The 12,825-nt window shown below is 37.4% G+C and overlaps 1 protein-coding gene across 1 annotated transcript; it reads right to left on the bottom strand.

Moving 5' to 3' along the window:
• scmh1 (Scm polycomb group protein homolog 1) lies at positions 1–11,429 on the bottom strand (the record flags this gene model as incomplete). The annotated part of the gene is made up of 8 exons (XM_073847764.1): positions 11,356–11,429; positions 9,972–10,018; positions 9,712–9,792; positions 5,651–5,721; positions 5,300–5,534; positions 4,915–5,003; positions 4,196–4,442; positions 1–176 (listed from the first exon to the last, which is right to left on the bottom strand). Coding segments are annotated over exons 2-8 (924 nt in total), but the record flags the coding sequence as incomplete, so codon positions are not given.
• Positions 11,430–12,825: the final 1,396 nt, after the last annotated feature.

The following is a 12,825-nucleotide window of genomic DNA, read 5'->3' as shown; positions in this document are numbered from 1 at the left end:
CTGGGAACCAAGTGTTCCTTTCTGACCCCAGGGCCCAGCAGACAGTTTAGCTTTCTTGCGGCCAGGTTTACGTTTATTCTGGGGTGGGGGTCTGCCTGGTGTAGGTGGCATGCCGGTGCCCTCTATGCCACCCTCTGGTAGGGCACCAAGTGCACCTAGCGTCTTTGGTAACCCAACTGCAAAAAATAAAAAAATTAAAAAAAAAGAGAGAAAGAAAATACAGCTTAAATAGGGCAATACACCACAACGTGCAGCAACAAACACAGAAGCAGAAGACGAGAAAGGCAGGCTTTGTGTGCAGAGCTGACCCATTTTTCTTTGAGCCATTCTAACAAAGAAATGAGTTGTGTTACACATTTTTGGTGCTAGTGGCCTCTGAAGTGCTACAGAGATGAAAAGAAAATGCGAGAGAGCACAAGAAAAGAAGAGAAGAGAGAGAGATGAAAGACGGAGAGAGAAAGAGATCCACAAATCTGAAATAATCTGAGATTCCTGCAAACAAAAAAGCTAGAGTAAATGAAAAGCTTGCAACTTTACCCACACTGAACATTTCTCAAAATTCCTTGTGAACAAAAAACTAAAGCAAGCCAAAAACACCAGAAGAACTAAATGATCAAACTCAAGCAGAAGACAGCAATCACAAACAAACACACTTCAGCGTTACAGACCTGTTAGCAAGGCCAGGATTGCAGTTTGCACTCATCCAACTCAGAAAAACGAAGACTGTAGGACCTCACTGAACGAGGGTCTGTTCTTGATCTTGCAGCGTGTGTCAATTTGTGGCATCTTATTCTCTCAGTCAATTCACTTCCTTCCTGTCCCTTAGTTTCGATCTGCTCTCTAAAGCCTTAAACTCTGCGAATAGTGACACAACGACTGTCTTTCTAGTACTGTTAACCCTGAAAGTCTTTTAAGCACAAACCAGTGAAGTTTGTTCTGGCTCTTTCCCAGACTGATACGTTTACACATTTTCCCAGTTTTCTTCAAACATAAAAACACTCACAAATAAAACACAATAACAACTCGCTTACCCCGACTAGCTGTGAAGTTCAGTGAGTGTGTGTTTAGAGGCCCAAAAAGGTTTGTCTTCCTCTGCCAAACTTGCTGGCCTTGCGTTGTCTCTTTAACCCTCTTCTCATCCCACTCAAACAGTCACACTAGCTCTTTAATGCGAGGCCTGCTATTGGGCACAGGGTTTGCAGCCATGCCAGCTGGGTGGGTGCCAACCCCTTGTAAACCAAAACTCCCATGTTCTCTCAGATCAAATGCTTTTATTGCTTAAAGGAATAGCTCACCCAAAAAATAAAAAATGCAGTCATTTATTCACCATTTACTCATCATTGGGTGGGTTATGCTATAAAAACTGCTTTTTATTTTGTGTTATTCCCTCTAAATTTTCAATTGCTCTACCCAGACTATTTTTTGTCTCTTCTTTGTTTTGTTTATTCTGTCTTTACTTCTGTGGAGTCACATTTGCACTGTTAAAGTAAAACAGTTTTTCCCACAGAATTAAACTTACCTGGCTAATACTCTTAGAAATTGCTTTGGTATAAAAAGATCCACTATGAACACACATGTGCATTAAAGGGGTCATGAACTGCTTTTTTAAATTATTTTGTACTGTTCTCTGAGGTCTACGTATAATGTTATCAAGATTTTTTTTTTACATAAAAAACATTATTATTATTTAATTTAGAAGTAATAGGCTATTTTCTGTCCTGTTTTGACCCCCCTCATCAGAATGCTCTGTTTGAATAGGCGTGGTGGATTGTAGACTCGTAAGTAAATGACCATTGCTATGACTGGCTAACACTTTTGTATGTTTGACAGCCTACATCCCTTACAGATGGCCACTGCTGCGATTTAGGTTAAAAACGCATAAATACTCAGTAGATATTGAGCAATCTGTAATAAGACAAAGCAATAGGGACCACATAATAAAACAGTTACTCACACTTGTGTGATGCAACATTACTGTAGGATACAATATAGTTGGTACATCGTCATTATAGTTAAAATTTTTCTGAAAATCCCACGTCAAATTGTGCTATGTTTGTAAACAAATCCGCTGTAAAATGAAGTGAACAAAGGGCTGAGTTCTTACTGACACAGTCTGAAACTTAAAGGTTGTATCAGCAATTTCTAGCCTGAAACATAAAGTGTCAAATTCAGCTGACCTTTCATCACGATCCGCTCGCTGCCTGCCCCATAAATTGTCTGTGAAAAAACCGCGTCTCTCTGGTCAGCCTAGGGTCCGAGATATGCCAAAAAAACAATCGGCACTACCAACCTTTCCACACATAAACAAACAGTGTTCCAACCAATCACCGTCAGGGGTTTGGTGTTGTGGACTTTCGCTGCGCCTCCCTCACATCCCTGCACCAGTAGGAAAGTCCACAACACCAAACCCCTGACGGTGATTGGTTGGAACACTGTTTGTTTATGTGTGGAAAGGTTGGTAGTGCCGATTGTTTTTTTGGCATATCTCGGACCCTAGGCTGACCAGAGAGACGCGGTTTTTTCACAGACAATTTATGGGGCAGGCAGCGAGCGGATCATGAAGAAAGGTCAGCTGAAATTGACACTTTATGTTTTAGGCTAGAAATCGCTGATACAACCTTTAATTAAAAATAAAATTAATTCACTTTTTGCTAATGTTGGGATCAGAGGGCTGTTTTTCCACAACTTGGCACTGCACAGCATCTTCTACACCACAATGGCAAAGCAAATAACAGTTTTAACATATTTTTGCAAATTTATTAGAAATTAAAAACCTAAATGATTCCATTGCATAAGTATTCATACCCTTATCTGGGAGAGTTGAAATTTAGCTCAGGAGCAATTCATATTGACTGTTGATGTTACTTCACTTTGAGTAAAGTTAACATGTGGCAAATTCAATTGAATGGGTATGATTTGGACACATCTTATTAAAATATCTAACAACTGAAAATTCACAGCAGAGAAAAAAAACAACCCCTGAGGCAGAACTGGCTGTATAACTCAGAGACAGGACTGCATCAAGCCACACATCTGGGGAAGAGTTCAGAAAAAAATCTGCTGCATTGAAGGTTCACAGAAGCATGTAGTCTCCATTACTCTTAATGGAAGAAGTTTGAAACAACCATGACTCCTCCTAGAGCTGGCCTCCTGGCCAAACTGAGCAATTGATTGAGAAGGGCCTTGGCAAGAGTGGTGACCAAGAACCTGATGGTCACTCTAGTTGAGCTCCATGATCATATATGCAGGTGGGAGAAACTTACAGAAGGACAAACATCACTGCAACACTTCACCGATCTGGGCCTTATGGTGGTGTGGCAAGACTCAATCCTCTCCTCAGAAAACACACTTAGAATTTGCAAGAAAGCACCTAAAGGACCCTCAGACTGTGAGACACGAGATTCTGTGATCTGATGTTCTATGTCAATGTAGAAGAAAAAATTGATGAAAACCCAGTCCAGAACATTCAGAACCTCAGACTGGTCAGAAGGTTCACCTTCCAACAGGACAATGATCCTAAGCACACAGCAAGAGTGGCTTATAGACAACTCTGTGAATATAATTGAGTTGCCCAGCCAGAGCTTGAAGCCAATCAAACATTTCTGGAGAAACCTAAAAATGTCTGCTAGTTCCCATCCAAGCTGACAAGAGCTTGAGATGTGAAGAATTGCAAATAATTGCCAAATACAATGCTTGTCACATCGTACCCCAAAAGACGAGAAAGAAATAGCTGTGAAGGTGCTTTAGCTAAGTACTAAGATAAGGGTATGAATATTTATGTAATGTACTTATTTGAGTTTTTTTTTTTTTTTTCATTTTTAATACATTTATGAATTGGTGGCAATTCTGTTTTTGCTTTGTCATGATGGTGCATGGAGTGTAGATTGATGTGGAAAAAAGTCATTTAAAACAGTTTAACATAAGGCAGCAACATAAAACGTGAAAACAAATTAAGGACTATGAATACTTTCGCAAGGCACTATATGTCAAAAGATCAAGAGAATTTTGATTTCTCAGTTCATGACACCTCTAATTTGCTGACCCCAAATATTTGAACAGCAGTGTATTTAGAACTGACCTCTTTATTCCATATCTTCCGTTCTTGTACATCTTACCTCCATCCATTCCTGTGCACAATTGCCCATGAAAGCTTGTCAGCATGAGAAAATCTGAATTCATACTGAATAATCCACACCTTTAGTGCCTGGTGGCTGCAAGTTGTCTCCGGTGAGTGCACACCAGCCAACTGGGAAGATGTCTCTGGAATCATAGCGGCAGTAGTAATCAAAAGCACCCCGCCAGCCATCAAAGGTGATCAGAACCTCCCCGCCCCGCAGCGCGCCCACTGTGGCAGGACATATAAAGTGAGGATTTTTCCTGTCCACTGCTTCCAGCTTCATCCCCACCTGAAAACAGTTCTGCTCCGGAGCAGGTGGTTCTTGCTGAAGAAACAAAAAAGTAAGTAAAGTAAGTGAAATATATCAGACAAAAAGTAAAGAGATGCAAAGCAAACTTATCCACCTTTTTCTTTAACATAGAAGTAAGCCTGTGGGCGAGACTTCCGGTTCATTAGCCGCTATAACGAGAAGAATAACAACGTGCAGAAAACAGTAAAACTGTTTGTATTTCAAACCAATGTGTTTCACAATTAAGATAATACATTAAAATATTATGGTAAGAGACCAATTTGCAATATTAAGCAGCAAAACAAGCTGTTTTGTACAGCCAAATGCGGATGAGACCGGAAGCCACACCCATAAAATTTACAAATGATCATCGCACTCTTACAGGAAGAAAAAGGTGGATATTTTTGCTTCTTTTAGCGTAAAATGACCAGAAAATGTTAAAATAATCTTTGAACTCGAACCTTTAAACTATTGTGTGTGTTTGTTTGTTGCTATTTGCGACAGATACCTTGTGAAAGATTCGGGCTGGAGCCATTTCTGCTCCGTTGAGTGTTTTTAATAAGAACATGGGCCATGACGATGCATTTAAACGAAACCCTAGAGAAGAACACAACACATTCACAGTCAATTATTAGTCCAATTTTATCAAAGCACATTGTAATAATGGCAAGGATGTTACTGATTACTTGTGTTAAAAGATGGCACAGTGTTTTGACTAAAATTGTTTTTTGTGTCATTTTCTCTAGTTTATGAGATAAAAAAAAAAGTTATAAATAGAATCAAGTTTTTGAATTGTGAAATTCATGTATCTGGAATGCTAAATAATAATAAAAAAGACAACAAACTAATGGTCTAATTTACAACGGAGTTGAGCAAAAGGTTGTCTTTCTCACCTAGTGGCGGCTGCAGCATGCCTCCATTCTTCTCGCAATTTCCAATGGGCTGGATTTCTGAGGAGTCCACCAGGCGCCAGAAATCATTCTTGTTGTCGCTACCGTCAAGTCGCAGGCGGAGGCGGGAGCCCGTCAGGCCCACCACGGTAGCGATGCAGGTGGATGTAGTGTTTCTAGGATCTTGAGCTTCCAGCTTCATGCCAGCCTTAAACTCATTCACCGGAGGGGCTGTGCTCTAAGAATAAGGATTTTTTTTTTCTTTTTTTTTATGTGTAGTGACAATGACATTTATAAATGGCCCAAAATAATGACATGTTCCACATTTGCATAAGTGCATAAAAAAAGACTTACCTGTCTGAAGCAGTGAGGAGGAGCAGCAACTGCTCCTGTTTCTTTAAGGTACTTCTCCCAGCTGAAAAGTCCTGAAAATTAAAGGTAAGCATGTCAGCATCAAATGACTCTTGGTGCATTCACACCGGACGCGACTTGCGCGAATGAATCGCGCTATTCGCGCGTAGTTGGACGCTTGAACATTTTAGTTTACTCGCTTCATTCGCGCGTAAAAACTCACGTCATTCGCGCGTGAAATTTACTTCACAACAGACGCGAATTCGCGTCATGGGAGGGGCGTCTGCCACTAGTCAGCGGGAAAGTAGTTGTAAAATAGGTGAATGAGCTCAATTTGCCAGTTTTAGCTTGCTTGTAGTCTCAATATGTATATATATGTAGGTCATATTGAGTAAAGAGCGTTTTTTTTTTAAAACTTACCAGATTGTCCGACCTCTTCACTCACTTTCTATCAAACAAGATCCTTTTTTTTTCCGTTTCTATAAAAGTACAAAGATGTATGGAACAGCTCCGAGTAACCACAGACAGGCAACGGTGATTTTGTCCTCCATTGTTGTTTCAGATTTCTGCCTCCATCACTACTAGAGCAAGCTCCTGATTGGTTAACGCGGCGCGAATTTTCGCCAAAGTTCAGATTTTTGAACTTACGCGTTTCGCGCGAATGGTGCGGCAAACGCTTGAAACGCTCAACTCGCGCCGCGTCATTCGCGCCACCTCATTCGCGCATTTCGTGCCGCAGGATGGCTATTCGCATCTTTGCATTGACTTAACATGTAAATCACTCGCGCTTGCCGCTTCATTCGCGTCCGGAGTGAACGCACCATTAGGATTCTGTCTTCATCTTGTTTTAGCAAGTCTGTCTAGCAACATGATGGTCAATATTGAGATATAATCTAAACTCAGGGTTTCTGCAGATATGAACAAGTGAAATTTAAGACTTTTTAAGACCTTTTTAATACCACCTTATATGAAATTTAAGACCGAAATCTGTAATGGAAATAGATATTATATTACATGCATACATGTAATATTTAATGTGTTTAATGTAAAAAGTAAACACAATTTCATGGCTGTCATAAATTAAATTTATTACTACGATATACTGTGAACTTTTCATATCAGCAGATACTATTCCACACAAAATATCCCCATAAAAGTACCACTAGAAATATCTGACGTAAAAAAAAAAAAATTCTGAAGCAATATTTTCATCAGTGCTCTATTAGCTTTTACATCTTAAATCTGCATATTTGATTTACCTTTATAAAGGCCTTTTTTTTTACTTTTGAAATGTATGCATTACCTTTGAAATTTATTTTATGAATTTATCAATAAATTCTAAATGGCTGTTAGCAGTGAGATTACACAATTTACACTGCAAAATGAAAAGTGATATTAATGTTTTAAATACATTTATTGATTTATAAATATATACATTAGAAATGTTGGGTGTGGAGGCATACTTTTAAACACACTAAATTACCAGCAGGTGGCGGTAAGTCACTTCATGAGCGAGTTATTTCAACTGATTCGATCAAAACGCTGAATGCTTCTGCTAATGCTGCATATTGTCTAATAGTAAGTAACTACTTGACTAACTACTTTTTTATTGAGCTAAAATTAATGTAACATTTGTAATTGTGAGAATTTTCAGCAAAAAGCTCACTTGGTATATTACTGAACTATATCATGTTATAAATAAACTATACATTTTAAATTTTTACCTCATTGTGTTTCTTTAGAGTGCTGTTACATTTAAATGCATGTACATTTTTACATTTAAAGTATGTCACAAATAGACCAGAAATACACACATATCCATTATCAATTTCTGTTTACGTTGAATGTATTAAAATAGGAATCTTTCTTGCCTTTCGATGCTTCGCTAGTTGTTTTTGTCACTTCTGTTTTAATCAGGCGGTTTGTTCGGTTGGGCTAGTAAAAAAAAAAAAAAAACATTTTAAAAGTATTTCGAAGGCTGGCGGTCAGCTAGCTCGACCTATATTTCTTATTATTATTGATAACATTATATACAGAAAAAGGTCGTTTGACCTGTATTCTGCTACTGCGATTCTGAAGACGCAGTAACTTCCACAGAGGGAGAAAAAAAATCTAGTTGTTAGCAACTGGCCTTAGCCAAGCCCTATATTCAGTTTTTTCAAGCCAAGTATCGCTAAACGTGCACTTCCCCATAGCTAAAAAGTTAAATCCATTTTACTTCTGCGGTACAATCCGAGAGAGACTCGCGCCAATAACAGACAGCTAATTGGCTATTGCATGCTGGTCCCATTTGTAGTTTAAATGCAGCAAATTATATTTGGACCAGTGAAATAAAGAACTACAACACCACGGAAACAACAAAAAGAGAATTTAAATGAGCATTAGAGGTAGCGTTACATGGACATCGGAAAAATAAGACCTGTGTAAAATTATTTAAGACCTAGAACAGCGAATTTAAGACTTTTTAAGGCCTAAAATTTTGATTTTTAAATTTTAGACTTTTTAAGACTTTTTAAGACCCCGCGGAAACCCTGAAACTCTTCCCTCACTATTTTCAGATGTACATTACAATAATGCTAAATGTGTCCCAGTTGAGATATCTGACTCAAAGCATCCATTTAAAAGATTAGTTCACTTCCAGAATGAAAATTTCCTGATAATTTACACACCTCCATGTCATCCAAGATGTTTATGTCAAGATGTCCAACATTCCAGGATTTTTCTCCATATAGTGGACTTCAATGGTGGCCAACAGGTAGAAGGTCCAAATTGCAGTTTTAATGCAGCTTCAAAGGGATCCACACATTGCCAGCCAAGGAATAAGGATCTTATCCAGCAAAATGATCAGTCATTTTCTTAAAAAATAAAATAAAAATGTATATACTTTTTAACACAAATGCTCATCTTGCATTAGCTCTGCGATGCGCATCTTCACCCTTTGCGTAATCATGTTGGAAAAGTCACAGACAGTTAGTTCTTTGTCTGTGTACTCCTGTGTACTCTGGTTCAAAAAGGGTAGGACAAAACACTTCATCTCATTTTGTCCTCCAACTTCAAAACAAAATCATTCGACATCGTTTTACCTTTTGTTGTAAAGGGTGTTTGATTTCTTTGCAAGTACGCTTTGTTAACACTGGGTCAGTACTTCCGCCTTTGTTATGCGTGCGTGATTACTAGTAATGCGTGAGGTTGTGCTAGTGCAAGATGAACAATTGTGGTTAAAAAGTACATCATTTTGTATTTTTCTTAGAAAATGGCCAATCGTTTTGCTAAATAAGACCCTTATTCCTCAGCTGGGATCGTGTAGAGCCCTTTGAAGCTGCACTGAAACTGCAATTTGGACCTTCAGCCCGTTGGCCACCATCGAAGTCCACTATATTGAGAAAAATCCTGGAATGTTTTCCTCAAAAACCTTCATTTCTTTTCGACTGAAGAAAGAAAGACTTGAACATCTTGGATGACACGGGATGAGTAGTCTCAGCCTCAGACGTTACGCCCACGGAACGTTGGCTAAACGTCTGATGCATATGGTACACTTAACTGGAAACACTTCAGGAATGTCGAAGTCGTCATCTGATTAGTTGAATTTGACCGGATTTCCGGGAGAGGCAAGTGTTGTGTTTATTTTCGGTCCGCCGGGAAACAAAGCGCAGACTGATTTACTCGGCGTTTTGCTAAAACGTGCTTATGCAGATGCCATTGTTGTTATACACATTTGCGACGTTCGCGAACAAATTACTGACTTACTCCTTGTTCTCCCTCTTCTTATTTAACTTTCAATGCTGGTTATTTCAATGACTGACTTGTTGCACGCCAGTCTGTTGTTGTGGGGGCATTTCCACGCACTGAAACGTGACGCTGAACGAAACGAACTGTGATTGGTTGTTTGACATGTCGGTCAAACGGCTTATGGGCGGTCCTTGGCCAATGAAAGCTGCCATGAATTCCAGACCTTCAGCCGTCAGTCTGAAGGTCTGGCTACGCGAGACTACGGGGTGAGTAAATTATCAGGGAATTTTCATTCTGGAAGTGAACTTCTCCATTAAGTGTAGTGAGTTTCCTACCTTGGTACTGTGATGGGACACGAGAAGGGCGACCACTGCGAGCGTGCTTGATCCGTTTGCCATCTTTCCACTCAATAGCTACTGGGAAAGGAAAACACTTAAATATCATTACATGTATTATTAAACATATATCATAAGTCAAAATATGCCAACATAAAACAAACATTTGGCAAGTATCCTCGTAAACAGTTGCCTTGTGCCGTTTTGACATTTAAGCAAATTAGATAAATATTAATCCACTGAACAAATAAGAGTGTCACCTTTCTGTGTTACAGGTTTCTTCATGATCCAGCTTAATCCAACCTCTCTGCAAAAGACAAACACAAAACTGAGATTTTAAACCTGTTTCTTACATCAGTGTCTGTTTTAGGTGGTTTTAGATGTCTCTCAGGCAGTGAATCGGTGTACAGCTCAGCTGTCACGGGTTTCTCATTCTTTACATGCTGAACCGTTAACCACGAACCCCTGCCAGGTATATTCCCCAAAGGACAACAACATGAACATCGATAACACAGCTAGCCAAAAGGTATTTTTCTTACACAGACTGAATAACGTATTTCACCATTTTCCTGTCTGGAATGACCTAAAGGGTCGTTGGGTCAGACGCTTAACAAGCAGTAATGACCCAAAAGGTCAATGTGGAGTGGTAAACAACAAGCGACATGCTTGGCTTTACTGGGCCATATTTAACTGAAATAACGTTACATGACAAAATAACTAAGAAAATAATAATACAAACGCAAACATCCCGTTAAACCACCCGCGCCGTCAATAAAATCTGAATACAAGTTATTCCCCTATTGAGCGTTTGATCGTGTCTGTTTTTGTACAGCCCTCTTTTATATCTAAATGTAAAATAATTGAATAAAACTAACTGTATAGGTACAGATACCTCAAAAGATGGCTCCCTGTCTCCCAGTTTTCCAGTTCTCTGTTCAAAAGCAGAGCGCCTTTGAGCGCCAAACACGCAGTCCCTCCCTCTCCATAAATGACAGCGCAGTAGTGGCGGGGATTTGATTCATCCCAGAGATTCGAATCTTTTGAATCAGTTCATTAGCAAAGATTCATTCGTTCTACGCGGTTGAAAAGGGGAGTCGATACTTCGAAATGAACAATTCATTCGCTTAAAAGATTCATTCACAAGCCAAACACCACTACAGCCTCATTTCACTGGGACACGCTAGTCTTTCGACTCGACATCAACTCTAACAAAAGCGTATTATTTATTCTTGTGTACATTTACAATCACGTCAAACTCTCCAGGAATGATTTACGTGCCTGTATCGATATAAAACAATAAACTTTAAAGAACACAGCATAGACTGTCTCAAATCCACAACAAATATGCTGCTATGCTACGTAGCATCATGCCATGTTTCGTATCGCTTTTCACAACTTCATATTACGATATACTAAGCTTTATCATAAGAAGCAGACAGTAGAATACACATCTTTGGGTCTGTTATTATAACAACACTTCACCTTCAATGCTTATACAACAAGCATTAGCTAAAGGCTAGCCTGTAGCAACTCTCTGAGTCACTTTTTGTGTTTTTCTCCTTTACGTTTAGCAAAACTAAAGTTATAAAGTGATGTAATAATTGCTATGCAATTATTACGGACGGTAGGAAGGGGACTGGTTACCTTGCGGAGAAAGGTTTTTGTGTGATTTCTCAAGTGTGAGGGTTAGTGTTTATCCGCCATGTTTTTAGTGCGCGTGTAGTCTTGTGTGTCAGGAGAGGGGAGGGGCTGCACGCGACTGCATGGGACGATTACACTCCTATCAAATAGGCCAAGGAGGCTACTATACTGTACTTATCTACAGTGTGTATGTTTGTTCACCACAGTGTCTGGAATAAACACTGAACGAGTTGTGCCGTTTCTTTTATTTATCTGAACAGCTTAATAATAACTAAAAAGAATGTAAACATTCTGACCATTAACATGCAGACTAAATTAAATATATGATAAAATTATTAAATACATAATGTAATGTTGCTGTAAACAAAATAAAAGTACAGTGTATATTATGTATTTTTAGTTCACTTTTCATTTTACATTAATAAGAATCACTGTAATCATATTTTGTACTCAGTTTTCATTATGATGTACACAGTTAAATTACATGTATTTTAATTCAAGCTGTGTATTTAAATTAGTTTTTCATAAAGTTTGTTATTTCACATTCTTAATCATTTATTTATTTATGCTTAGATTTAATTAAATGTACTTCTATTTTTATTGTAACTTTCTGTTATGTATTTAATATTTCATTATACAGATACTTTCATTTTAAGGGGGAATGTGATATTTCGAAAATTTTCCCTTTTTTAAAGTTTGAAATATTAATTTAAAATATATGAATACAGATAACATGAAATATATATATATATATATATATATATACATAATATAATATATATATATATATATATATATATATATATATATATATATATATACATAATATAATATATATATTATGTTTGGAAGGTCACCTAAAAATATTTATTTTAGATTTATTTTAGGCTATTTTGCTTTTTTTTTTCCTTTTTAAAGAACAATTTTTAAAAAATTATTACATATGAAAAAATAATTATTACATTTTAAAACTATATCTAAAAAAGGAGTGGAACAACAATTATTTTAAAAATAAAATAAAAATAATATTAGCTATTTGGCTACCAATGATATGAAATATAGGACATGAAGCAGAAATATAAAAAAAACGTAATCTCTATTTTATTTCTAAGTTATTTTTCAACCAAAGAGACAACAGTGTAATAACAAAAGAAAATAAAGCTAATTTTATATTTTTATGCTAATAATTTTTATGATGCGCTGATTACAATTCATGATAGATCTTTTTATGTTTTTTTTGTAAAACTTTATAAAAAGGTGTCATAATGTAATACCTAACAAGGAACAATGAACAATACATTTATTGCACTATTTATGTGTTAATGTTAGTTAATAAAAATACAGTTGCTCATTGTTTGTTCATGTTAATTCACAGTGCATTAACTGATGTTAACAAACACAACTTGTGATTTTATTAATGCATTAGTAAATGCTGAAAATAACTAAGATTAGTATTGTTTATTCTTAGTTCAT

This window comes from Garra rufa, chromosome 9 (genome assembly GCF_049309525.1).
Source record: "Garra rufa chromosome 9, GarRuf1.0, whole genome shotgun sequence".
NCBI lineage: Eukaryota > Metazoa > Chordata > Actinopteri > Cypriniformes > Cyprinidae > Garra > Garra rufa.
Note: the sequence above shows the minus strand (reverse complement) of the source record. Positions and strands in the feature narration are given on the sequence as shown.